Source organism: Chamaea fasciata, unplaced genomic scaffold (genome assembly GCF_029207755.1).
Source record: "Chamaea fasciata isolate MVZ Bird 193981 ecotype frontalis unplaced genomic scaffold, bChaFas1.0.hap1 SCAF_16, whole genome shotgun sequence".
Lineage (NCBI taxonomy): Eukaryota > Metazoa > Chordata > Aves > Passeriformes > Sylviidae > Chamaea > Chamaea fasciata.
The window spans coordinates 8,521,636-8,548,620 of NW_027094101.1; the positions used below are offsets into that span (position 1 = coordinate 8,521,636).

The following is a 26,985-nucleotide window of genomic DNA, read 5'->3' on the forward strand; positions in this document are numbered from 1 at the left end:
GCACAGACCCCACGTGGGGCGGGTGGCGAAGCAGCCACACATCCTGGCTCCCAGGTGCTGTCAGCCAAAATGCCAACCCACTCCCAAAGTTCTGTCTGCTCGGCCCTCCCCTCCTCCGCCCCCAGCTTGGAGCCTTTCAAAAATTCAGCTGCAGAAAGGAAGCAGGCTTTTAAAACCAAAAGAAACATCCCCTGGGCTCCTCATCGCTCCCTGGCAGCCTCCACCCACGTAACAAGTCCCCAGAGCAGGAAAAGAGGAGTTTTAAAGGCTGGATTACAGCACTGGAGGTGGAGGGACCCCTGAGGCTGCCTTTTTGCTCACTATCAGCATCCCTCATGCTCTACATAAGCAACCCTGGCCACCGTGCGAGGCACAGCGCTCTCCAAGGGATTGTCTCTGAGGAGCAGAAAACCTGCTCCAGTAAAAGTGACTCAGAGAACAAAATAAAGGGAAAAGCAAAATAGCAAGAGCAGGTTAGACATCTCTCTGGTCACTGAGATGACAATGATTGTGTCATATGAAGCCCTCTGGTCAGTGGAACCCTAGGATGGACCTAGCTGGTATTGTCATGCAAGGGTAGGGGGCAGGGGGTAGGATGAATCCCTGCCAAGCAGCAAAAGCTCTCCAGGCTGGAGCAATAAGCCTGGAGGTCTCACTGAGCTGGGAATGGAGGCAGAGAAGCTCCCAGGTGTGTTTTGGGATAACTTCAGTAGTTGCTGCCCTGATGATCACCCTGGAACCACCCAATCCCTCCCACAGTTATGGGCTTGCCTTGCCAGAAGAGCCTCCAAAACCTGCTAGCCATCACTTCAGCCAACTTCAGCACCAAGGAAAGGGGAGGGAATAACCCAACCACGTGGAAACATCTGGGCAAAATAAACTTTCCACTGGAATAATTTGAAAGGCTTTGGCCTATCGGGTTGGGCTGGTGTCTCGTGTGTTCTGCTGGGGCTGAGCTGCCCCATCTTCTAGAGCCTCTCGTCCAAACCCAAGGTCCAGATGGGGCTTTTCCAGCCCCTGGATTAAACTTGCTGTTTCCTTCAGGGCCCAACTGCTGGGCTGCACAGGCAGAGCCAAACTCAGTGAGCCCCACAGTCCCCACAGACTCATGGCACAGAGCAGAGCCAGCCCTGGTAGGGCTCCGAGGGCTCTGCAGGGGCAAAGCGTGACGCAGTGCCAGGACACACGAGGCCACTTTGGCTCCCTCAGCAGTTCCCTCTCAGGGCCTCGCTGTGACCCCTGAGCCTCACTGACCCAGGAGCCAGCAGGACCACTGGAAATGAAGATTGTGCCTCCACCAGCTGAGTTTTTAATTAAAGGCAAGGACAAGGCTTTGCACTGCTTCCCAGACAACAAGTGACTATGTAATTTGTGCAAGAGACTGTCGAGACATTCCCCAGCAAAATCCAAGCCTGCTGTGTCACCGAGACATCAGCAGCACACACACATGCCCTCTGCATTCGATTACAGCCTTGTTCACTGCAAGCCTTCTTTCAGTTTCTGCCATCAGCAGTAGCTGGGACAAACACAGAAGGGCAAGGGCAGGTCCTGGTGTCATTTCCAGGAAAGCAGAGCTCTTAAATACATGTGCAAATTCCAACCTGAGAACTCTTCGCCTGGGAAATTACCCAGAGTACTAAACAACCCATTAGCTCTGACCCTGGTATAATTGAATCTGGGAATTTAGTGAGTCTGTCTCTCCTAACAGCAGTGGAGATAAAGCCTACCAGATCGCAGATAAATTGCTGGCATTGAGGAAATCTTCTGCAGTAAAACCTCTCTGCTGCACTGGGAACGTTAAAGGACGTATTCCCATGGAGTATGGTGTATCAGTCATACAATACTATTAGCCAGCACAGGTAGTGTTTAGAGATAGCAGATAAGAGTTTCAAGAGACTGTTTGTTAAGTGCACAGGTAATCCTGCTCATCTGCGTAGGAAACTGCAGCTTCTTAAAAGCAGCTTTAATTTTGTTTATGATTTTTACAAGAAAATCAAAAAATTCTGCTGGTACACATGATCCACCCAGTGTAAACAGCCCTGCCACCTGGGCTGCCCACAGGAGAGAGGACACATCCTCAGGGAGCAGAGCAAGGTAACCTGTGACACTTAACAACTGGTGAAACTGATGGGTTTGGCCATGCTGCTGCACCCCTCATCTTTATTACGAACCCCGAAATAAATCTGCTGCTGGCTGAAGTTATCCGACTGTGAAAAAGCAATACGCTGGGGTTGGGATTTAACACTGCTGAGCAAATGTCCCTTTTCCCCTCCCCCCCCCCCCCACTCTAGAGGGGCATTTCTTTCCCTGGACATGGAGCAGCAGGATGAGCTCCTTACCAATGGCTCCGCACACAGTTCAGCACCAGGATGGCAGCGCCCAGGCAGTAACAGGCAGCATGGGGAGAGCCGAAGACTTGGCTGAGGGCTCGTGTTTTGTGCTCCCATCTGGCTACCTGCAGAGACAAGGAAAAACGAAGTGGGTGGTTGGGGTGCCTGGAACACGCTGCCCCAGGAGCACAAATCCCACAGCCTTGGCCTCAAATGTCCAGGACGTTTTGTCTGCGTGGCTTTGTGCAAGAAACGAGAGGAGGCCACTGATGGGACCTGGCTGAACCAAGCCTGGGGATGAGAGGTCCTTCTCTCACTGACACCAGACTGCTTGCATTGCAAATGCCCTTGCACCCAAGGGCAGCCAGCAACAACAAGGCACAGGCTCATGAAAAAAAAAAGAATAAAAAATACAAACCAGAAAATACCCTACACATCAGTTTTAGAGAATACAAGGCTTGGACATGTGTGTAACAAGGCTGAGAGCATTGCCCACCAAAAACAAGAGGCCCCTGCCATGGATCCCAGTACTGCTCTCCTGAAAGTCAAACAGATCCCTGAATGCACCACAGGAATGCTCAGCTCTCATTTTCTGGGCTGTGGCATCTCCCACATCCAATCTCAGGGACCACACCTGCCAGGAACAACCCCTCCCTCTGCATATCCAGAAAAGTTTGCAAGCCCTCAAACTTTCCCAAGACAAAATCTGCCAGCTTTGCCCAAAGAACTGCTTGCCCTTAAACCAGCTTAGCCTTCATTAGCCCTCAGCAATTGCAGCCATTCAGGTTTAGTCTGCCCTCCTCACCCACCCCAGCCCAGCAGTGACAGCCCAGGACTCACACATCCACAGGCAACATCCCTGGGGAGGTGTCAGCATCCTTCACAGCACACTTGTCCCTGGTTCCCACGTTCAGCTCCCTGTTCTGCAGATGCTGATGGGCTCCTTCCCAAACCACCCCACAGATGAGGAGGTGCCCTCTCACCTTGGGAGGCTGCTGCATGCAGGTGATTGGAGCTGCTCCCAAAATCTGCAGGACCAGATCCACCTCAGTCACCAAATCCAGGCCCAGCACTCCCAGCTGATAAAAATCCTTACAGCTACTTTATTCTCTACCTTTCCTGCATCCCTCGGAAACCTGTCGCTATATTTATCATCCCTCTTAGGCTCCACTTTCAGGCACCAGGCTGGAGGTTTGGATCAGACATCAGACCCGAAATTCCAGCCAGGGAGAGGGAGCACACCTGGTCAATGAAGCAGGAAGTGGGAGTCAGCAGAACATCTCGGTGCCAATTTGCTTCCCAGACATGGCTGGCACTTGATTAGCTTCAAATGCACTTCACTCCCTCGAATGGAGCCTGGGCAGCTTTCGGGGGCACCTGCAACCCAGCTCTTCATCTACTCTGAATGTATTTGGTAAATTATTGGCTCAATTTGAGCAGAAAAAGGCAGCTTTGCAGGTCTCGCCTTCTTCCCAGGCTGATGTAGAAGCACAAAGCGCTGCTGGTGGAGGGGGACTGCTGACTTCAGGAGGGGGGAACGATGAAAACCTCTGATAAGCAGGGGCACTGATTTCACATGCTGAGAGCTGATTCAATTAGTTATGCAATGATTGCTCTGAAATTACAAATCCACTCATGACAGAGAGAGCTGCTTCACTGCCTTTTTCTGGCTGGTATAAATAGTTTGTATTCTAAATTGAATTTAAAACACCGTGCGTCACGCTGCTGCTAAAATCGGAGCTGCTGTTTGAGTGCTGAGAGAGTGGAAAAAGAAATATAAGGTGCATTGCCACCTTTGGAAAGTAAAAAGTGACCATACAGGTGACTTGACTCACAGATGGAAAAATGCAGCCACGTGCCAATTATCTGTACCAGCTTCCTAATTCCCTGGAAATTATTCTGGCAGCGTTTGCATGGATGGCAGCTCCTGGCTTGCTCAGGGAGCTTTGAAGAGCATCTCAACAGCAACAGAGCTGAAGGAGAAGGAGAAGGCAGAGCCTCTGGGATCAGAGGGAAGAGCTGGTGTGCTGCTGGGAGCCACGGAGGCGGTCACTGTAATTACTCTCACCTTTAGAAAGGCACATCTGGGCAGCAATGCCGGGATAAGGGGCTGCATTTCCGAGCCTTTCAGGCACCAGCTGCCACGGCTGCGATGGGATCACTCCCAGCACAGTCCAGCTTGTGCTGCATCACACAGCTGGGACTGAGAGGCCAACTCTTATTTAGCTGTCACAGCCTTCAGATGGGACCCCAGGCTCCTTTTCAAGCCCACACAGGAGCTATCCCAAGCAAAGCTGGAATCCAGCATGGGGCTGGAAGCGGCGGCACCCACCGGGCCCCGCGGCGATATTTCTGTAACAATTAATTAGTTCCGGTTCTGGTTCTATTCCTTGAACAACTAATTAGTTCTGGCTTGGTTCTAATTTTAGTCATTTTGAGCTAATATTAGCACTCGGTCGACCCACAGCTACGCAGCTGCCTTAATGACTTTATAAAATCATGAGCCGACGTGTTATTATTTATGGTGTGACGGATGCAAGATGCTTCCAGCATCCTCCATGGCCACGTGTGGGACAGAGCAGGGCTGAGAGCAGCAGCTTCCCAGGAGGCCGCACCCATTCCTAGTGTGCTGTTTGCCCTCCCAGCTAAGGTGGGCACGTGATGACCAGGGGCAAGCCCCATGTCAGGGCTGTGTGTCCTGGAAAGGGAGAGAGAGGAGCATTTTTATTTTTCTTCCAACTCCAAGTTTGGAAATGGAGTTAATACAAAGTTTCCTGTCTTACCCAAGGGTCAAAGCAATAGAAAAAATTCCTTTTCCAAAGCTCCCAGCGCTCTGCTTTCACTTTAGGATACTTGGTGAGGGCTGCAAGTAATTTTTTTAATGTTTCCCCCAATGCTCGTTATTGAAATAAATCAACGAGCGGATGTGGCTGCAAAGCCTGGGATGCTCTTGGGTCCCATGTTCTGCCTTTGGCAGGCCATTCCAGGGGCAGGCTCAGCTGCCTGACGTTCCCAGGGAATTGCTTCCTTCTAGACGTAAATTTGGGGCTGATTTCTACGTAACCAATCCAAGACATTTCCCCAACCACTCGGGCAAGTGCGTAAACAAAAATGAAAGCACCGGCACGCATCCCCAGTGCCTGCCCTGGTAGAAAATGGAAATGCTCTGCGTTTCCTTTTCTTTTTTTCGGGTAGGCAAACCACGAGCCACCTCAAGAAAGGCCACAAATAACCATTCAAAAAGCAATTTCGTCTCACAAACCTGCCTCCGCAGTGATCAACGGGAAATGCTCTTTCCAGCCCTGTGTGCATGGCAGACCATGGCCTCTCATTAATATTTAGTATTTGTTTGAAGGAAATTGATTCTTTCTGTCTGCCATCCAGGGAAGCTGCCTTCTGAACACGCTACATTTTAATTGCTCAGTCCCAGCTCTGAATTAGAGCCTCTGTGCTGTTTCATGTGACTCCATTGCTGTATCTGGCTCGCCCCAGAGATGGGCAACGAAACCAGATAGCCCAAAGGCTCAGGACAAAGGGACACCTTGCATCTTGATGCAAATCAGTCATTTTATGTCCTCACATTGCCCCATCACCATGGTACCCAAAGAAAAACATGCAGGGACTGGTGAATTTAGCTTTGTGGCAGTCCCCAGAGGCTGGGATAGATTAGCCGCTCCTTTCAAATCACGGGAAACTGAGGCACGGGAGGATTGAGGTGAATGTCTGCTTCCCAGCTCTCTAGAGAGTAGAGTAGAGGGGCTGTGTCTATATCCTGCAAAATCCCATCATCCACGCAGGGAGATGCTCTGCACATTTCTCGGAATGCCCCTGCCCTGGACAAATTGTTGGCATGAAAACATTCAGTGTCCAAGTCTGGGTTGGAGAAAAGATGACAGTGAACAGGACGTCCTCCCTTCACATACCCATCTCACAGTATTTGACAGCATGAAGGATTTTTTTTTTTTTCCCCATCCTATGGGGTCTAGGAAGCCTGCTGAGGGGTCCAAAAGTCAGGAATTCCATGAAAAGTCCAGAGGAAGAACAATGAGCTCTCCAGGATACATCTGAGTCCCAGACCCAAGAGGATGCAAGTTCATAGGGCAAACCCTGGATATATGGGTGATCCAGCCCCAACCCAATAAAAACCTTCAGACAAAATTGACCTGAGGAAATTTATTTTCATAGAATCAGGGAGTGGCTTGGGTTGGAAGGGACCTTAAACTCATCTCATTCCACCCCCTACCATAGGCAGGGACACCTTCCACTATCCCAGGTTGCTCCAACTTGAGTTCAGACACTCCAAAGGGTGGAGCAGCCACAGCTTCGCCGGGCAACCTGTGCCAGGGCCTCACCATCCTTATAGTAAGGAATTTCTTCCAACAGAATAAATTTCTCCTTCAGTCTGACCTCTCCTAGGCCAGCCATGGGCTAAGTTCTCCCGTGGGGTGCTAGGGCAGGAGAATCCCTCACTCTGGGCTTAGGTGGCTCCATGTGAGCATCTCCCACCGGGAAAGACATGCCCCAGCAGGCTCCTGACCTGCCAAAAGAGCACGAAACCTGGTATTACCCTTATTTCACCCACAGAGACCAGAGGCATCATCCTCTTCCTGTTAATGAAAAATCCATTTTTCCCTTTCTGATTCCCTGTAATCCCTCATTAAAGCATAAGGACATTCTCTGCTCTCTGTCACTGCCTGGATGCTGGAAAACGACACTGCTCACAGCCATTACATTTATTGAAAGACAGGTAGGAAAAAGACAGACCCAAGCACCCACATCCTGGTTTGGTGCTCCCAGGAGCAGGCAGGGAAGCAGAGCTGGCTGGAACGGAAATGCAAGCACTGGGGCTGGCTGACCTTTGCCAAATACCAGAGGAGCCAGCCTTTCTGGCTGTCCCAAGTGGCTGTGGAGGAAATGAGTATGGCCTGACCTTATCCCTGCTAACTTGGTGCTCGAGCCTCGCTGCAGCCAGCAGCACTCAAGAGCAGACAGTCCAGTGCCAAAGGAAGCACCAACAGCACCATGGCCAGGCTGAAAGCCTGCATCACTGTCTGGGCATGTCCCTCCCAGGTGAGAAAAATTCTGTGTTTCCAGGAGGTTGCAAAGCTTAGGAGAGACAGGAGGGGGAAACTGCAGGGCTGGTCCTGGGGAGGATGATGCATGGCTGCCCCACGGGATTTGTGGGGGCTGTTCCTGCAGCTCAGCAGGACAGCACTGAGCCCCTGGCACAGGAATCACACCACCCGAGGCTGGCATGTGCCCATGTGCAGCCACATCAGCCCACCCCAGCACCAGGCACAGGCTTTCCTAAGGCATGTGCAGAAAATGCCCCGGGGACCTGCGTGCCACTGGCAGCAGGAACATGATTAGCAGGAGCTCTGGGCAGCGAAGGCAGGAGAAAAAGAACAGAACAAACCACGGTTTTAATTTGTACAAGCTGGTAATTATAGTTGCTATCTGTCTGAAATCTCTATTGAGTTTATTTAAATATGTTCTCCGTGAAGGCCATTCAGACAGGAATTATCAAGGTGTTGCAGCAGAGGAGATAATGCCATGCAGTTTTCAACAGATCAAGGGCTGATTAGGAAGAATTAATTAGCTGCTTAAACAGTCCTTGACTCGCTGCAGCAATTAGCCGTCACCTCCCTGCAGTCACGTTCCCGGCGGCGCCGACACGAAGCACAGAACTCCTTGCCTGTGTGCTGGTGTGAGCACCAGGCCGGCCCTGGGTGGGCACATGGCCCTGGGAAGGGACCCTAAACCCCCGAGGGCTCCAAAGCCACGCCGTGGGCAGGGCTGGCAGGGCAGGCAGGCGGGGTGAGCTGGGCTGCGGGGACTCCCGTGTGCCGCTGCAGTGCCCATCGCTGCTCCTCGGTGATTCCCAATCAGGTGTCTTCCCTCCTCCAGCCTTTAGCAGGCCAGGCCCTCAGGCATTCCTCACCCATCACTTTTTCTGTGCTGTGAGCCACCAGTTCTCAGCTGCGCTCCTCCACGGGGGCCAGCAGATCATCCAGCAGCCTTTATCCCACGTGCCATCACCTGCTGTCCCTTTGGTGGGGTGGCAGCATCACCCCTCACCTCTGCAAGCACTAAACCGTGGAAAGCTGACACTGCAGAGCTGGAGGCTGAGCCACCCCCACTGGAGGAGAACTTGGGGTGACCAGGAGACCATCATGAGGCTCTGAGACCCTTCTGCCAGCACAGTGCCTCGCAGGAGCTGGTCACAGCTGCCAAGCTCCTGCCAGCATCCCACTGGGCTCTACTTTGCTTAGCTGCCTCCTGCCTGCACTAGGAAAAACTGTGTGGCAGCTTTGGACTACCTGATGCAGAGAATGAGTTACTTCTCTGACAGTTTCTCAACTCACAGGCTCTCCATTACAGAGAGCCATGAGATGGTAATGCAGCCTGAAAGCTTTTTAGCAAATGATTAAAGCCTTGCAAAGTTCCCCTACCAAGTATTGGAGCAGCAGCTTCCAGTTCATGCAATTAAAACACTGAACCGATATCAGAAGAGACAAGCACCATCTTAATGGTTTCATGTGAGCTGTGAGGCAAAGCAGGCTGAGGACTGTGTCCATGGAGCTTGCAAAGGCTTTTTCATGGTAATAGCCTAAGAAAAAATGCACTCAGAGATGATTTCATGGCAAGCACCAGGCTCTGGGGACAACAGGTGACAGTCTGTGCCCATGCACGTGGCGCCAGAGCATGGCAGGGGCTCCAAGCATCCTGGTTTGAGGGCTGGCAGGAGTCCCAAGAGATGGGGACAGGCTGGCTCATCCAGGTCTCCCCAGCAAGCTATCCCAGTTGTTTTTCCCCTTTCCCATTCCCTCACTGGTGTGATGGCAGTAACATTTGTCAGCGAGCCACAGCTGAGCAGCAGAGCTCAGCTCCTCCATGTCTGCCAAAGGCTTTCAGTTTGGAAAGGAAGGCGTCGATTTGACGCAAGGAAGCTTTTTCCATTGCCACTCACTGGCTCTGGATGGGGGGTTTGTTGCTTATTCCAGCCAAAAGAAACAGGAGTGGGATTTTGGAGAGACAAGGCGATGTGTGGCCTGGCTGTTCAAGGACACTGAGGTGAGGAACAGCCAGCTGGAACACTGGGGCTGCACACCCAGGTGACAAAGAGCTGCACAGAGGGGAAAAAAAACCACGTTTGCAGGCTCTCACAGTGGAACATGGGGCTTGAAACACACAAAGGGATTCAAACATATCAGTGCTGAAGAAGACAACTACCTAGAAGCAGAGAGCAGGGTGGACTGCTCTCTAAAACCAAAAAGCTGCACTGAAATGAGACAGCACGAGAAACCCTCACTGCCTACAGAGCCCATCACCCAAAACAGCAAGTTAAGAGGATGAAACATAAGCTGGAGTGCCTCTTCTAGTGACTCTTTCCTCATGAATGCTGCCAGTGAGGAGGTCAACAGGGTCCAGTCTGAGCACTTTGACAAAGGGAGAAGAGTAAAGCGATTCCACTTCTTTAGAAGTGGAAGGATATTGAAGCAACCCAATCTGCCTCCACCATGTTTAGCCTAAGAAACAACCCTCCCTGCACCCATGCCTAACGAAAGTAATTGGACTGAAATGGCACAGGTCACCTCAGCTAACAGCCTTGAAGGTAAAACAAGCCTGCAGGTAAACAGATAAGGGTTTCATAAAGACTAGGTACGCTTTACCTCAGAGTTATCCCTCCAGATTACCTCCATACGAGCCTTTACCTTGAATCCACTCATGATAAAGAGTGAGATAAAAAATTTCATTTCTCTAATAGTGTTTATGTGATTTGTCAAAGTAGGATCTCATTAGCTGGCTGCAATGAAAACAAGCCCTTGCTTAGTGTACGCCAAGGCAGCCTGGGTCCATCAATGTTCCATGAGCCACATCCTCTCCTCTTCAATAAAAACAAAAATGACACGGAATATGGGCTGTATTTGCTAGCAATTTCCAACACAAAATCCGAACAGTTTCTTCTCAAATCAAGGAGCTCATGATTTATGTCCAAAGAGCTCGAAGCTGAAGGCAGGTGATTTCAATAACCCAGAACAAGCTGTGTTAATTAATTCTGAGAGTGGGCATGGGGAGCCCTTATGAGCAGCTCCCTGAGAGTGAAGGGGAAGGCCGATGTGCTCCCACCACAGGGAATCCAGGCTCCACAGCCCAACCTGACTTTCTCAGCCAGCAAATCCCATGGAAAAACTATTTGTGAGATAATGATTTCTCCAGAGTGCAGCACGGGATTGGGAAGGGCCCCTCCAGTCCCAGCCTGGGATGTGGAAGGGATGGCCCAACAGTGGGAGGGACACGGGCTGCACGGGGGGAATGGGAGCAGCTGGGACACACCCAGCTCTTCTAAACCACGAATGCGACCAAATAAAATAATCTCCTGAGATTTAGGGGAAAGGCAGAAACTACACAAATATGCGGGGCTCTGCTGGAGCTCAGAGGGAAGGTAAGTGCTGCCAGATGAGCAGCATCTCGTGAGCAGGACGGTGAAGCATTTTGCCAGATTTCTTTTCATCTTTCATGCCCAGATGACTTGGCCTGCACTCAGCTTCCCACTACAAACAGTTCCTATCCAGAAAACCACAAGCCTTGTATTTTCACACGTTTCTCTGAAGCTCAGAGTGTTTTCCTTGGGGCAAACAGATTGGAAACAGGCAGCCCATAGCAGGCACTTTCATAAACAAACCAGAAGCAAAGGTGTGTGCCAGTCTCTTGAGTGACTGAGAACATTCTGCCCACCTCACATCCTGTATTTGCATGGCTTTTTTTCCTGTTGCTGGTACTCATGCAGCCCTAAATAAAGCAAAGCTGAGGAAGTGCCTGAAGTGTTCTGAACAGCTACTTTCACCGAACCAGGCCGTCTACCCAACAGACCCATTTTCAAACAAAGCGATCCAACAATAGCACTGACGATGTTTGAACTGGCACGGTTTAGGAAGACAAGCGCTTTGCTGCACCACACTGTCAGCAAGCACTCAGTACAAATGCCACGTTACAAGATAAACATCTCTCCTTTTTTTTTTTTTTTTTTTAAGACTCCCCTTTTACTTTTTTGCACCTCCCTTCGTGGAGTTATTTCCAAGTGAGGCCCTCGATCCCAATGGATCACAGTGCTGAGGTCAAGCCCCTCTGAATTTGCTTCAGCACCTTGGGTTTGGTTTTAAATGTGGGGATAAAGCTTTATCTGTGTCACAAAGCATCTATTCTGCTCTTCAAAGCTTTCCAAGGCTACTGCAAACCTCTAGTTCCAATTGCTATCGCTGTTGCAAATAAGGTCAGCCTGATTAAAAAACAGTTATTCTAGGTGGAGTGAAAATGGTCAATCTTCAGCCAGCAGATGCTGTGTAAGAAATACCCTGTTCCTGAACTGAAACAAGCCTTCACAGGCTCCAGGTAAAAGGAGATTGAGGTCACCTAACAACTGACATTACTTGCAGCCTCTGATTCATTGCGAAGAGAATGTGTAAAGCTATACTGGAGGTGTCAGCTAAATCAGGTGTTTCTTTCTCTCCTTTATGACCTGTATTTAATTGCAGATACAGGTTCAGGTACCACTGCGAGCAGCCAGTGTCCTCAGCCAGCCCAGCCTGCAGATGTCACACTGCCTGCAACCGAAAACTGGGGCTGGATGCTGCAACATTTCAATTCAGGCAATTACTCAAGGAGCTGTGGCCCATGGGAGTGAAAATACTCTGGCTCTGTTGTCTTAAAGATTAAATCAGAGGCTCCAATTCACCCAATGTATGAGTAAGTAGGAGCTGGCAGGAGAGAAGGGGATGGAGAAAGGCTGTGGGTGACAGCAAGCAGCAGCCTTTCGAGACACAAACACAGCAGCACAAAAGCACCTGGCCCCACACGGAGGAAGACAAAGCAGCTGAGCCATCCCAGCACTGCCTGGATCCTGTGTTTGATGTGAAGGTTTTCAGGCCTGGGCATCATCTTTGCAGTTTTCTCTCGTTAATAGGTTTGCTTGGATTCCAGCTCAGCCCAGCTCATTAGCCACACCGCCGAATCCCACACTAATTCCGCGTCCTTTCTACTGCTACAGATAAATAATAAAATTGCCTCCACGCAGGGGTTGTTTTCTTCCTCTCTCCCCCTAAAGCAGGCCTGGTAGCATCTCATGTATCTGTTAATGAAGTCCGTAATATCCAGAGTTTCTCAGCAAGTAAAAATTACAATCATTAGCCAGTGAGTGATGAGAGACAAAAACACCATTTCTGCCCGGGCTGGCAGTAACAGTACAGCAAGTACACGTCCTGGAGAGCTGAGCCTTGCTCTCCTGTCATGTGGTACCCAATGTTCTTCATTAGCACCTCTCTCTAATAGAGCAAGGCAGCGTCCTGCGGCAGGTCACAATTACACACAACAATTAATACAGGGAGAAACAATGACAGGCACTGCAGAGGAACACTTTGCAGCGGGGTGGTAAAAAGATGAAGGGGAAAAGGAATAGGAACATTTTAAAGCTCTGCCCGAAATAAAAAACAAATGGAGGCACAAGTGACAGCATGGTAGAGGAGCCGTGGCTGGTTTCCTTGTACATGACTTTGTAACTTTTGTTTTAAATAGAAAAGAAACACAACCATTACTCTTTTGGTCACAATACCCCAGTGACCAGGAGCAGCAGGCTCAGACCAGGACTTCTCGTGCTATTTGCAAACAACACACAAAGCCAACTCAGCTTCTTCCAGAGCTGCAGCCGCTCTCTTGCTGCCCTTTTGTGAAATTAGGGTTTAATTCTCTGGAATAAGTCTGCTAATAAGGAGTCCCAACACACCCATCCTCTGGACAGCGTGTACTTGCTCACCGTTCTGCCAGGAGCTGTGATGGGAGGGGGACAGAGAAGGGGGGAGAAAAAAATAAATCCACCTCAGAGAGCACAAAATGCAAGAGAAATCCAATACTCTTTCACAGGGGAGTGAGAGGTTGTTGGAATAGAGGTACTGGTTGCACTGGCCATGCTCAGCAAAGCACTGATTTCGTCTGGAACGGCCTCCTGTCCTCTCCCAGCTGGACAGATCATGTTCCAGGCTCTGTGTTAAGCCTCCCCTGGGAACATTTCCCACTGAGGACACGCGTGTTTGTGATGCTGCCGTCGTGGCAGCAACAACAGAGAGGGACAATGTGATCTTTATGTAAGGAGGGATCTGTTCCCCTTTGCCTGGGGATGAGATGTTCAACACACGGGGCACAACGAGTAATAACAACCTGAAGGGTTAAACACAACCACGGGACCCCTTGGTCTTGCTCGTGTCAGCACTGGGGTTCCTCTGGGTGCGGATGGGTGTAACCACGTGCCCCACGGTATCTGTTCATCTGTGCAATGCAAGAAAAGTAACCCAAAAGCCAAGAGAACACTCAGTCATCCTCAGATCCTGTGATCTGCATCCCAGGGCAGCTCCTTCCCCCTCCTGCAGCCTCAAAGCCCAACGCTGGGATGCAGATACCAGCCCTGCATCCCATGCTCAAAGATTCTCACAGCCTTTTGCTCCACAGATTTCTACTAGAGGCCTGCACAGTGGTGGAGGAGAGAGGCTGAGAAAGTCTTTCCAGATATGGATCTACTCACGTCTGCACCAGTGACCAAAGCTTAATGGATACAGGAAGAAAAGTAATGCTCCTCCGATGGGCAATGCACTTGCTTTGGCTTCTGAGCACATCATTCCCTGGAAAATGATTGTACGACAAAATCTCGAAATGAAACTAATTCAGTGCAGCTCTCCAGCCTCGGGAATGAAATGAGTAAGACTGCAGTCATTACAACAATGTCCTGGTAAAAATAAACAGGAAAGGGCACTAAGTAGGAATGCTTCATAGTTAAAAAAAACAGTATCTCATCTGAGGTCATTCCGTTTTTTATAGGAACAGGCATGCATGCCTCAAAATGATCAGATTTGGTATCACTTCCTGTTACAGATGGACACCTCAGTCACAGACAGATGGACAAGGTATTCCTTCTCAGTCCAAAATCCTACCTGGGATGACGCGGGTTGAGCATCTGCTATGGGGCTGACAGCTCTGAGGGAAGAGGCAGGAACACCTGACTACATGGTGGGATTTGTGGTCTGTCTTCTCTTCACTCAACAAGACTGACTAAGAGGATGACCAACTTTTTCTATCTAAAAGGTGGAAAAAAGATGTTCAAGCCAGAGGTGATCACGCTGAGCAGCAGGCAGGCACAGAGATGATGTTGGACAAAGGGCAAGAGGCAAGAATAGTGGGCAGAAGAAGTACTGTAAAGGATCATAAAAGCTGCATGCACACTTTCCTTCACAGAAAATGTCTTTGTGCGTTTATGGCAAGGAGCTGCTACAATTACAGCTTCTTTTATAAGTGAAGCAGAAACCAGATAATGAGCAAACCTCCCACCACACAAAGGAGGCGACGAAGGTGCTCTGGGAGCCCTGATGGTCAGGCTTCCCTGCAACAACCAAAAGCACAGAAAATTGCTAAAACCCATGTCCATTTCACCCTCTTCAGGGCTGTGAGCTGTTCATAGCCTTTTTCTTCCCCAAAGTATAAAAAGGATCACGACAAAAATGGGCCTACACAAATAGCAAGTGAAAGCCCTTCAGCCAGACAAAGCAGAGCTTGCACATGCAGACCTGCAGAACGAGCCCACAGCTGCATCATCCCTGATCTGGGGGAGTAAAAAAAGGGAACAAAAAAAGGTTTCACAAAGAAAAAAACCAAGTTAGATATCGTCCAATCCATGTGAGTCTGTACTTCTCCATAGAGGTTCATGACTTCAATGACACATGGGAAAATCAAGAGTTCCCACCAGTCTTTCTCTCCTTGACCTCAACATTCACTGGATGAGCAAGGCAGTTCGATGAAGGTGTAAAACCCTGGGGCTTCCAGCTTTTCTGGAAACCAAAATTTTAACTTTGTAAAAAAGTTGCCCGTCATTCCTGCATGGGAGCAAGCACAGAAGCTTGCAAGCTCCAGATAGCTTGGCAGGGAAAAGGAAAATTCAGGTAGCGGCTCCACAGCCCTTCCACTGCGTTGGGGTCACCCTCCAAAATCAAAACCCCTTTTTCTGTACAGTCAGTGCACTGCTGCTCCCATCCCTCTGCCACATATCAACCAAGCCAGGCACACTCTTGTGTCCACAGCTCACGTGCTCCATCAAACAAAATACACCAGCACCAGCTTCCAAAAATCAACTGTCTTTCCCTGCATTTGGGTATAGGGGTTTTAAAGCTTTGTCAGGATCCCTAAGGAAGGGAAATGTAAGAGGGCAGAAGCAGGCAGGCAGCCTGGGAGCCTTCATATACTTGTTTGCTTCAACTAAGACGAGGCTCCTAATATTTAGAAGGAACCCATGTCCAAGAAGCACTGCTGTGATCAGGCTGCTGAAGTATTGGTGCCACACTCAGGAGAGCAGGGATGTGGGATGTTCCTGCCAAGAACCATTTCCAGTTGCACATGTCACTGAGGTCATTAGAGAGGTGGAAAACACATGGAGGGTTTTGCTTTAGTGATTTACTAATCTGCTTTCCCACCCATTTGCTGCTGCCATGCGAGCAACCGGCACTGAGATGTGTCCCCTTGGAGTTCATCCAGAGGGGAAAAATAGGGAAAATGAGGTGGCATTTTCTTTGGGGTGCCACAAGCCAGAGTCAGCACCCCCACCACGAAACCCCAAGGCCTCCCTTCCCACCATGAGTCTCCAGACATGCAGAAGGTGCAACTGCATCATGATGGAAGCGCTGCAGCAGGGCTTACAGGAAATAACCTCCCAAAAGCACCCAGCACACTGTGCGTGTCTGCATTTCTTCATAAAACAGACTATTTTGGGAGATCCCATCCTTCTGGGAACTGGGCAGGCTTCTGCTAAACAGTCTGTGCCATGGTACAGCTGGATCACATCCGGCTCACGTGTGTGATTGTGGCAGGCCCCTGCCCAGCCCCTGGATCACTGACATTCCAGGGGTGGCAGTGGGTTTCTCCCCTCTCCAGTAGCTCCAGTAGCTCCCAGTCCCCAGGCTATGCACAAACACTGCCAAAGCCCAGGGCCACACAGGAGGAGCTGTCTCTTCCACACCTCCCAGTCTGGGTAGATAAAACCACTTCCTTTTTTGCTTCCAGCTGCACCTTTTCCCTTGTCCCGTGAGACACAGGTGGTCACAGACTTGCCATTTCATGAGCAGCACCTCATCAGCACGTGAGAAGGCTTAGCAGCAGGATGGCAGGTGAGGGATGGAGTGGGATGGAGAAGAAAGGGCCTTTTCCAGCTTTCCAGGGTCTACAGATAATCCTCTGATCCATATGGAAACAAGACTCTTGGCTTAAATATTTCTTTTTTTTTTCATCTTTTGTGTGTGTGCTGACTTATTCCAGCAGGGCTGCCAGCAGCCTGCAGTTTATTTTTAAATAACTAAACAAGAGAAGTCCAGTATATACAACAAAGACCCTGGGTTTTCAGAGAAGCACTCTGCAGATGCTAAAAAAAGGAGGTTGCTTATCGGGTCAGCTGTGAGGTGAGAGGCAGATTCTGACCTTGGTTTTGAGAAATGCTGAGCAGGCACGTCGCACACCAGCTGGATCCCAAATTCACTCTAGGAAAAGGCACAGAAATGGCTCAGCTTCCCAAGCACAGCCTGTCTTGGCAGGTACCCGTGCACGGTGGGTGGGCAGCTGCTGGAATGACTGTCACCACCTCACCCAGAGCCCTGAGATCGTGCCCAGCTTAACACACAGACAAAGCATCTCAGCCCACAGCTGCCTGGCCAGGCCGGGCTCCACAACACCCCCTCCACAGGCAGCTCAGCCTGCAGGGACATCATAAAAATATATTGCACAGCTTCTTCAAGAGGATTTGGATGCAAACACCATCACCTCCAGCTGTGAGGCTGTGGGAAGCAGTGCTGGGACGAAGGACGTGGCTCTCCCTCGAGGTGACAGAGCTCCTAATTGTGCCACTCCAGCCTGCACGCCGGAGGGTGCGACCCAGTTTTGGTGCTTGTTATGTGGCTCACAGCGGTGCCAACACGCTGGAAAAGCTAAATTTAGGAGACAAACAGGCCTGGTGTTACACACCCAGGCAGGACTGGCTCTGTTACGAGAGCTGGAGAATCGATGCCATCCGCTTCCACGCGTTACGAAGCCCTCGCTGCCAGAGTGAAAGCGTTACCAAGTCACTTGGAATAAAATTGCCACTAAACGCTATTTGGGAGATGGAAAAAAAAAAAAAAAAAAAAGAAGGCAAATCCTCACTCTTTCTCAGCTATTGTAGGAAATGAAAATGGCTATTGCTGCCTGGTAGAGAGTCCAATTATGAATAATGTGCGTTCTCTCCCTGCACAAAGGATGAAAGGCATCAGAGCTGGTGGTGACATTTTAAGACCGGAGATGTAAGAGCGGATCTGAGCCTCGTTGCAAGCCCAGCTTTACCCCAATAAAGAAACACTTTCTGCAGTCAATTGCCTTGCAGCGTAGCTTGAAGCCCCGCTATTGATCTAGCATCTGTTATAAGCAGATAATCATCGCCGCTGTGCCATGGCTTCTATGATGGGGTCTAAAAGCACTTTCCAGAAGCTGGTTGAGGGCTGTTTTCTGCTCTCCCCTGTGGCTGTAGCAAGGCAGAGGTTTGTGGGGGAGCCCACAAAAGTCTCACAGGTTGACAGAATTTGCAGGCCTGAAAAAAAATATTGAATCACCCCGACTCATTCATCTCCCAATCCTGTAAACTTCAGATAACTGAGGTGCACTCCCCACAAGGCTCTGCTGCCATCCCAGCCCTCACACAGTTATTTCATACCCTGCAATTTCCTTTCCCCAGCGAGGTGCTGACACACCACCAAGCCATGGCTCAAACCTTTCCTTTACTAAGACAGGCAGTGAGAGCTGCTGAAATCTCCCAGCATCAGGCTTTTTTCTCCTGTCCCCAAAAGGTTTCTCAGATTTTGGCTCACTGAGGTCTGAATCCCGACAACTCCTGAGCTTCCATCAACTTCCCAGCAGCGTGAGGATGTTTTAGGCCTGGCACCTTCCTCCGAGTTTAGCAAGAAGTGGTCAGAGGTAGGTGAAATCAGACTGCCAGAGCCTGCAATCTCCCCCCTCCCTTCCAGTCCAAGGACTTCTTACCCACTAGGCAGACTGCTCCAGTCTCCAAAAAAGGAAAAAATGATGGGAAATTAAAAATAAATGAACCAAGAGATACACATCCATCAGGACTCAGGCGTTGTCAGCCCAGGTCCCTGTGCAACTACTTCTTTAATCAAAACCTCCTGCAGCTTGAACGCTTGACAGAAGCCTAGAACAGAGATCATGTTACCCTGAACGGGAAAAGCTGCAACCTTGAAGAATAAAATCACCGTCTGATGGGGTCTATTTTCTTTAAAATCACCCTAAATTACGCCCAGCCTGTTCCTAGTTGTGACATTTGAGGTTTCACCCTGCAGATCCCTGTGAGACACACAGGGTGTCTCGAGGGGGTGACTGGAGGTGACGGGAGGAGTGAGCTCTGGGGCGCCAGCTGAAGATGAGCCATTTCTAAATCGGTCCATGACGCCAGACCTAAGTTTTTAAGAGGCTCAAATCAAGAAAAGATTGCTGATGGATGCACTCCCCACTTAAAACTCACTTGCGTGGTGATGGACGTCAGACTGCCGGCCTCACGGCTATGCCTGGTTGCTACTGAGAGTGACAGAAACCTTCCAGCTTTCTAGAAAGTCCTCGTGTGCCAAGGCTCAGCCAGCTCTTTAGAGCCTCATGCATGCAGGTTATCTGCCTCTCTTGGCTTGAAAATGTTTGTCCCTGAGGAGTTTTTATTTAATGCCTTCCTTAGTTACCAAGGGATGAGAAGTTTCTCCCATCGTTCTGCAGCTTTCCAAACACAGATGGGATTTATTGAAGTTCCTGCTGCTCTGGCCTCATTAATGTTTTATGGCACAGCTCCAGAGATCCAGTGGCTGCTCCTTGCTGGGGTGCCCCTCTACAGCCCCACGGTGGCTCAGGTCTCCTGGCTGCACTGAACATCCTTGAGGAGTTTAAAGAGATTTCATTCCCAAAACAGTTCCATTGCTTCTTTTTGAGACCTCACCTGCACCCTGCCTCCTGTGGGACCACAGTTCCCAGCAGCTCCTCTCATAACAGACACAGTGGGTGGGAAAGCAGAGACAGCACGAGCAGGAGAGAGGAATAAATGCAGTAAAAACTAGAGAATAGCACAGGAACACGCTCAGGCTGTGCCATGGACAATACAACCTGTCCAGGGACAGGCAGGATTTTAACTGGCATAAAGGGGGTGGAAGCAGAAGAGAAGATGCAAGCCCTGGGTTCAGTGAGGAAATGCAGCAGGTGGCCCTCAGGAGAGATTGCCTGTACCCTCCTGCACATGCCTGCAGGAAGGAAAGTGGGAATTGTGAGTCCTGAGGCCTTCTGGAAGAGCTTTTCTCCCCTGCAGAGTACAGGAGGGAGCATCAGCACAGCCCAGCTGGAATCTGCAAATTGCCCCATTTTGAGGCTCTGGTCCTCAAAATCGCTCTTACCTAAAGTACATCCACCAACCTGACAGGCATCACGTTTTTCTCTGGAGGCCACACTCCTCCACAGCCTCCAGAGTTTGTGCTTCACCCCCAAAACTCTGCAGGTTTTGTCCCAGAGAAACATGCCTGGTGCTCACCATGTCACCTTGCTATGATCACAGCCTTGGGATGTGCCTCTCCATGATCCAAGCACTGCATGAAGCTGGGGTTTTCACACCACATATTTATTCAGAGGCACTGCACAGCAAGGAAAACCCAGCACCAAACTTTGGAAGAGGCAGACCTGGCTGGAGTTCGGCAGAAACAGGGAATTAAGACACTGAACTAAACCAATGTATCCCCACCCAATTTCTATCCAAATCAGGAATTTCATGCACAGGAGGGATTTTGACCAGTGTCCCACATTAGTGATTGAGCAGAGAGAGCAAAGAGTGCTTGGCACTGTGTAGAATTCCAGTCTTTGCACTGAAGCTCTTTGGAAACCCAGAGTAATTCAGATGCAGAAGCAATCTCAGCTGCTGGGAAGGAACTCAAACAGCAAAGGACAGAGAGAGTCTGTGCAGGGATGTAGGGAAAGAAAGAAGAGCTGCTGGCTGGGTGCAGGGAGGGCACAATGATCACATGGATAAAAGGATGGGGAGGAGGAAAAAGAAGCAAGTCAGGGAAAATCCAAGGATAGCCAGGGCCACTCTTGCTGAAATGTACCCGACAGTGGGGGCTTGTTTAGGGCTGCAGGACCCACAGACTCCCTGCAAGAGCCTTCCAGCCTTGCCTGGTGTGAGCCACACACTGGGGCTGAAAACACCAGGGAGATGCTCGGGGGCTTGGGCAGAGCAAGGATGGAAGCACAGGGACTGTAAGATCCACCCGGCCCGGCCCAGCGGGGGAAAGACGGAATGCCACGCTCAGAGCTCTCCCCAACCTCCAGCTCAGGCTGCTCACTCAAACCTCCTGCTCCCAGGCACAGCCCTGCACGTCTGGCTTGGAGTGCCACCTGCTGCCAACGGCGCCGCTCTCCAGTCCCTGCGAGGGGACAACAGCAGCGCAGAGCAACGAACGTCCCGCTCTTACATCGGCTTTCCCTCTCCTTTAACAGCAGCCAAACCCCCGATCCAAAAAGCAACGCTATTTCCCAAGCTGCAGGCGTCCCACGAGTTGCAGGCATAGCAGCAGATGCTAATAAAGTACTTTTTTCTTTGCCTTTCATGCAGTTTCTCGCTGGAGCCAGCCTCTCCCCCCGGAGACCACATCCTGAATCTTCTTGTTCATTGATTCTTTATGCTAAATGATGACTCCGCAGTCGAAATAATGTGGCATATTCCAGCTCGCATTTCAGACACCGTGAGACTTTTTAATAACGAGTTGCATGAAAAATTAGGGAGGCTTCAACAAAGAGCTCCAACAGAGGTTTCCAAAGTGACTCACAGCCAGCAGAGCCTCCCTTTTCCAAAGCCCAGCGTGAGAAAATCTCAGGAGCCCCCGCACTCAGAGAGAGGAGTCCTCCCCCTCTGGAAAAATAAGGCCTTTTTAAGGAGAGTTCTCCAGGGAGAGAATTCCTGCAGGGAGGTTTGGAAGGCAGATTTGGGAAGCATGGCTGAGATGACATCCCATTCCCAGGAGTGCTCGCAGGGATGTTTCACCCCATGCTCAGCTGTGCTGCTGAGGGTGCTGCAGGGTGGAAGTCACCTCGTCCTGCAGCCAGCCTGGGCTTCCTGCTTGGCACATTGGCTCTGGAATGCTCCACAACGGAGCTAGCAATGACTCCTGCCGGTTTTGCAAGGAGGCAGCAAACCACAGCAGTAACAGGCAGTGGAGGTTTCTCCAGCCTTGGCTCCCAAAGCACTGTGGCACCCACAGCCACAGCAAACATCACCCATGCACAGGTATCCTGCTCCTCCTAGGGCTGGTTTGCTGCCAACCCTGCAGCTCTCTGCCAGACTTTGCTGCATGGTGGAGGAGGAATTTTTTCAGGCCAACTTTTGGCTGACTGTTTTTGCTTCCTGCCATCCACACAAACAGCTGCCAACGTGTTTCAAGGGGAAGCAGCAGGCAACATATCCAGCGCAGCCACCCTGATTGGGGATTGATGCCATTCATGCTCAGTCCCAGTGGTGAGCAGTGCCTGGCTGCGGGGTGGGACATGTGGCTGAAGGATGGGTTTGATTGCTCCGCTCCCTTTCCCAAGCTCAGCTCTCAATTCCTTCTGTATCCTGCACTGGCTCCTACCTTCACCTCCTCTGTGACAGCCCTCACAGTCACCCCCAGCCCCAGGTGCTGCAGAACAGCTCCCTGCTCATCCACTCCTAAGGTCTAATTGAGCACAGTTCCCCCCACCCAGCCCAGCAAACTTCCCCAAAGAGATTTTTCCTGTCAAAGGAAACTGGGAAAGGAAGGCTGAGAGTAAAGGAGCAGCTGGCACAAAGGCAGTCCTTACCACATTCCAGAAGAGAGGGTTGAAGGCGATTGAGAGGACAGCCACAATGAAGTCAGTGTCAGTCACATCCACGTAGCCAAAGAGCTGCACCATGGCTGCCACATCCACCTGTGGAAGAAGGGATGGTTACTGGAGTGCAGGATCCCACAGGGACACTTCCCCTTAAACCAAACCCAGCGGCTGCCCCAAGGGTAGATGAACCTTTTACCAGCCCCAAGCAATGTGTTGTTACAGCTTGCAAAGTGCTATGTCAGGGTGCAAAGCCCAGAAGAAGGATGGGGACTTCTCCAAGCTGTCCCCCCAAACCTCAGGGGCACTGGGCTCTCCGTGAGCCCCAGAAGGACACAGGCAGCGAGGTGACACTGCTGCTCTGAGGACGAGCACCAGGCCTCAGCTGCCAACTCATGAGTGTCTTAGGAGAGGGAGCACCATTCCACAGCAACTCAGTGACCCTTGGGACACAGGACTGTCCCAGGGATGCCAGTCTGCATGGAACCCCCTACCAATGAACTGTGTCAGCTTCAAACTTGTCTCCCATTAAGTCAGAATGATGCAAACCCCCTCCACAGCAAGGGGGAATGCATTTGCACCGTAAGGAGCTGCAAAAGCATTTCCTGCCTTCATGACAACAACAAAAACCCCTTAAAACTCACTGTTCTCCTTTTAAGAAAGAGAGATTTTTCCCAAGACAGCTCCCTGACATTGTCAGCATTTTTACGTGCAGTAAGCCATGCTGCTTCTGCCTCCTCACTCCCTCTCCCTGTGCTGGTATTTGGATGAAAAAAAGCCAGTGTCCTCTTTTTTTTTTTCTTCTTCTTTTTTTTTTTTTTTTTTCTCCCTTGGTCAAAACGTTTGAAAACAAAAACACCAAATAGCCCAGCCCAAGCCCAGCCCTCACTTGAATCAAAACCAAGACAACATCGAGACGTGGAAGGTTTTTGCTTCCCCAACACAGCTGTGTTTGTGAGTCCTTTGGATGCCAGGGGACAGGCACAGCTCAGAAAAGTATCAGCTCCACCTCGCCTGTCCGGGAGAGAAATTCCCACTGGCTCCTCACAGGCTCTTGGAAAGAACCAGAACCACAGCGTCATCCGTGGAAAGGGGCTGGTAAACCCAGTACCTCTCCTAGCCCGGAGAAAAGGCTGTTGGAACAGCTCCCGTGCTGGCCCAGGGCACATCCAGTCGCTCCAAGTGCCTCCTGCCCAGCCACGACTGCCCAAGGTGCAAAGTGCGGGAGCAAAGACCACACAGCCGTGGGAACAGGGGGATCCTCACGGGGGTCCACAGCTGCCCCCAAAACCACCACTGCCCCAGATCCTCCAGGCTTCCCCATCCGAGCCCTGGGGACACAGGTGCTGGCAGGGAACAGTGGGAACAGCCTCCAGAGCCTGATCCAGACCCATCTCCCCCTATTCCCACCCTCCACAGCCTCTCCTCCCCTCCCTTCACCCCCGAGCAGCCCTTCTCCACCAGACCTCCTCCCTCCAGACTGTCAAGCCACAACCCAAACAGCTGCTGGCACCGGGGCCGAACTGTCTAATCCCGCTTCAATTGCAATCCCCGTGGGACCAGGACAGCTTCTTTCCTCTCATTTTGTACGGTGCTGAGCACAGTGCTAGCACGGGCTGAACAAAAGCTTCTTGACCTACTAACTCCTGGCAGGCACCATCGTTAACATTGCACTCACCTTCTTTTCTCCTGCTCAACAACCAAATTCGCGGCTGCCAGCGGGAGGCAGATTGGCCTGTGCCTCGCGTGTGCTTTTCGGGATAAAAGGGGAGCCCTAATGGGATGAGCTGTCTCTGCGAGCTGCTGGGACAGCCACGTAACAGGCACAGAACATTCAACTTTGCCCCCTCCTCCACGGTGGGGGATCAATGACCGTGGCGAGCGGTGCCCGCTTGATCACAGCCCCGGAGTCAGGGAGGGTGGGAACAGCGTGGGCAGCGGGGTGAGAGCCGTACAGGCACCCAGGTGACAGAAATGGGCACCTGGGTGAGACAGAAATGGGCACACGGGTGACAGCCGTACAGGCACCCAGGTGACAGAAATGGGCACACGGGTGACAGCCGTACAGGCACTCGGGGGGAGCAATACAGGCCCCTAGGTGAGAGCTGCATGGGCACTTTGGGTGACAGCTGTCACGGCACCTGAGCGAGAGATAAACGGACACCTGAATGAGAGCGGCACGGGCACTTAGGCAAGAGCTGCAGGGGCACCCGGGTGAGCCGGTGGCAGCACCCCCGGGCATTCCGCGCAGTGCCAGCGCAGCCCCTGCTTCCCGCTCAGACCGTGCCGCCCCTGCTGGGGCGAAACCGGGCTGGGGAGGGCGCTGGGTGCACACGGGGAAGCGGGGACCGAGCATCCCGAGGCCTGGCTGCACCTGCGGGCACAACCCGGGGGCGATTCCCAGCGGATCTGCCGAGCCCCGCGGCGGCACCGAGCGGGGCGGGGGAGATCCATCCCCGGGCTCCCTCCGCTGCCACAGGCCGGGCCCTCCCCGGGGCCGCCCTCCCGCCCGCGCCCGGCCCGCCGGTACCTGGCCGTAGTCCAGGCCGCCCAGCCCCTCGCAGCACTCCCGCGGGAAGCGCCGGGCCCCGCCCGCCGCCGCCTCCCGCCGCCCCGCGCCCGGCCCGGGCCGCCCCGCCATGGCCGGGCTGCCCCCGCCGCGCCCCCGGCCCGGGCCGAGCGCCGAGCCCGCGGTGGCGCCGCCGGGAGCCGCGGTCCCGCCTCCCCGGGAGGAGCCGGGCCTGGAGCCGCGCCGGGCCCGGGGCCTGCGGGCCGGGGACTGCACTGACCTCGCCGCCGGCCCGGCCGCCTCCGCTGCGGGTGCCGTGATGGTGTCGGGCCGCGGCGGGACGGCGAGCGGCCCCGGGGCTGGACTTCGACCCTGCCCGCGGGAGCAGCGGGAGCGGGCGGGACGGAACCCCCACCGGGAGCTGGAGTGCGGCTGGGAGTGGGACTGCCCTGCTGGGAGAGGGAGCGAGAACCGAGGGGGCACCGCTGCTGCGGGGGCACTGCCAGCCCCCGTCTGTCCTCTGCCAACTCCCCTGCCTGTCCCCTGCCAGCCCCCCTGCCTGCCCCTTGCCTGCTCCCTGCCCATTCCCTTTTGCCCGGAGAAACTGACTTCCCCATCCCTGGAAGTGTTCCAGGCCAGGCTGGACTGGGCTTGGAGCAAACTGGCCGAGTGCAAGGTTTCCTAGCCCGTGGCTGGGAGTGGAATGAGATGATCTTTAAGGTTCCTTCCAATCGAAATTATTCTATGATTCCATGATTCTGTCATCCCTGCCCATCCCCTGTCCTGTCCCGGTTCAGTGCTCACACCAGGGCCAGGAGCTGGGAAACAGCTGCAATGGCTCCCTGGCACAGGAACTTAAGTGTCACTTGAACAATATTACTCATTCAAGGGCAAAACATAAAGCCACCAAGTCTAAACGTATTTTAAGCACAATTCATTGCACCCTTCTCCCTTCAGCCAGTGCAGTATATTTTTTTATTGCTGTTATTATTACTACTCATGTTATTTTTCTTCTTCAGTCCTCTCCAGGATGTTTCTGGTTGGTGCACCTCATGGGCTGCAGTCCTGAATCTGTTTGGAAAATAGGGTAGTATCATCCCTGTAGACCCCTGAGGGTCTCTGCTCTTGCAGATCCTGCTTTGCAAAGAAATAAATTTTCTTCAAAAAGGAATTTGGTGTGAATGAGGTACAAGTATCCCTCCCAGGGGTCTCATGGGAGCAGGGAAGGGACAGGATATCCTAGTACTCCTGTCCTGGCAGGCACTGAAAGTGTGCATGAGTGATGGCTCACTTGAAGCCCCCCCCCAGGAAGATTACATCTTTGGAGGGTACACTTCCGCAGACCCCAGGAATCACGGTTTGGTTCCACGGGAAGCCAGCCTTCCCTAGTTCTGCTGCTCCGAACCCCTCCGTGCACCAGCACATCCCCACCTCCCCACCTGCACCATCAGCTCCGGCGCTCGGGGTGCTCACACAGGGCCCAAGGAGCACATTCACGGTGTGAACCGGGCTGGTTTGGGGTGAGGAACACATCAAGGCACTGTGGGTGGGAGCAGCGTTCCCCATGGATGATCTTCAGCTGCTTCCAGCCTCTTCTCCCCCGCGCTGGATAATTTTGCTGTGCCAAGTGTGTAATTATTCCCTCTGCCATCTCCCGGGCTGGGCCACGGGAGCAGGTGGGAGGATGTTTGTTTTGAGTCCCACCAGCTGGGTGCTGGGAGCAGCAGGAAGGGCCATGGGGATGCAGTGGGGGAAGAGATGGTGGCTGGGATGTGTGAGATGTTCACCTCCCTCTCTGGGAGGAATTAGCAGGGAGAAACCTCCAAACTGTCCTCTGAGCTGCAAGGGGAGGGTGTCCTGGTGATGCCAGCTGGGAAAGGACAAGGATGTTGTGGCACAGTGGGAGGAGGAATGGGTCTGCCTGAGAGATGGATGGTGAGGAGGTGCAGAGGGATGAACTGTCTCGCTGGCTCCTCATTCAAGGTCAGCAGAGCTGGGCTGTCATGGAAACGTCTGTCCTGTCACCCCAGTGAAGGGACGTGCTGCAGAGTCCAGTGTCCTGCCACGAGCTCAGTTGTGTTTAGGGCAGTGAATCACACTTTAGCCTCCTTGCCATTTTCACTGCCAAATTCCCTGTCCATGGAAGTTTTTCCATGTAAGAGGGAAAGAAGACGTTTGTGGCAGTGGGGCCCCTCCGTGCTGGCCTTC

General features: G+C 52.0%; 1 protein-coding gene across 3 annotated transcripts in view; it reads right to left on the reverse strand.

The window, feature by feature from the left end:
* Positions 1-25,132, reverse strand: part of PEMT (phosphatidylethanolamine N-methyltransferase) — a 42,019-nt gene extending 16,887 nt beyond the window's left edge. The window contains exons 1-3 of one of the 3 annotated variants that reach the window (XM_066198263.1): positions 25,058-25,132; positions 22,260-22,367; positions 2,340-2,455 (exon numbers count right to left, since the gene is read on the reverse strand). In XM_066198263.1, the coding sequence (XP_066054360.1) occupies positions 2,340-2,455; positions 22,260-22,352 (209 nt within the window). In that variant the 5' untranslated portion in view covers positions 22,353-22,367; positions 25,058-25,132. Of the gene's footprint in view, positions 1-2,339; positions 2,456-22,259; positions 22,368-23,946; positions 24,099-24,798; positions 24,904-25,057 lie in introns of those variants that run through there. The other 2 variants (XM_066198261.1, XM_066198262.1) reach the window with 2 other exon arrangements.
* Positions 25,133-26,985: the final 1,853 nt, after the last annotated feature.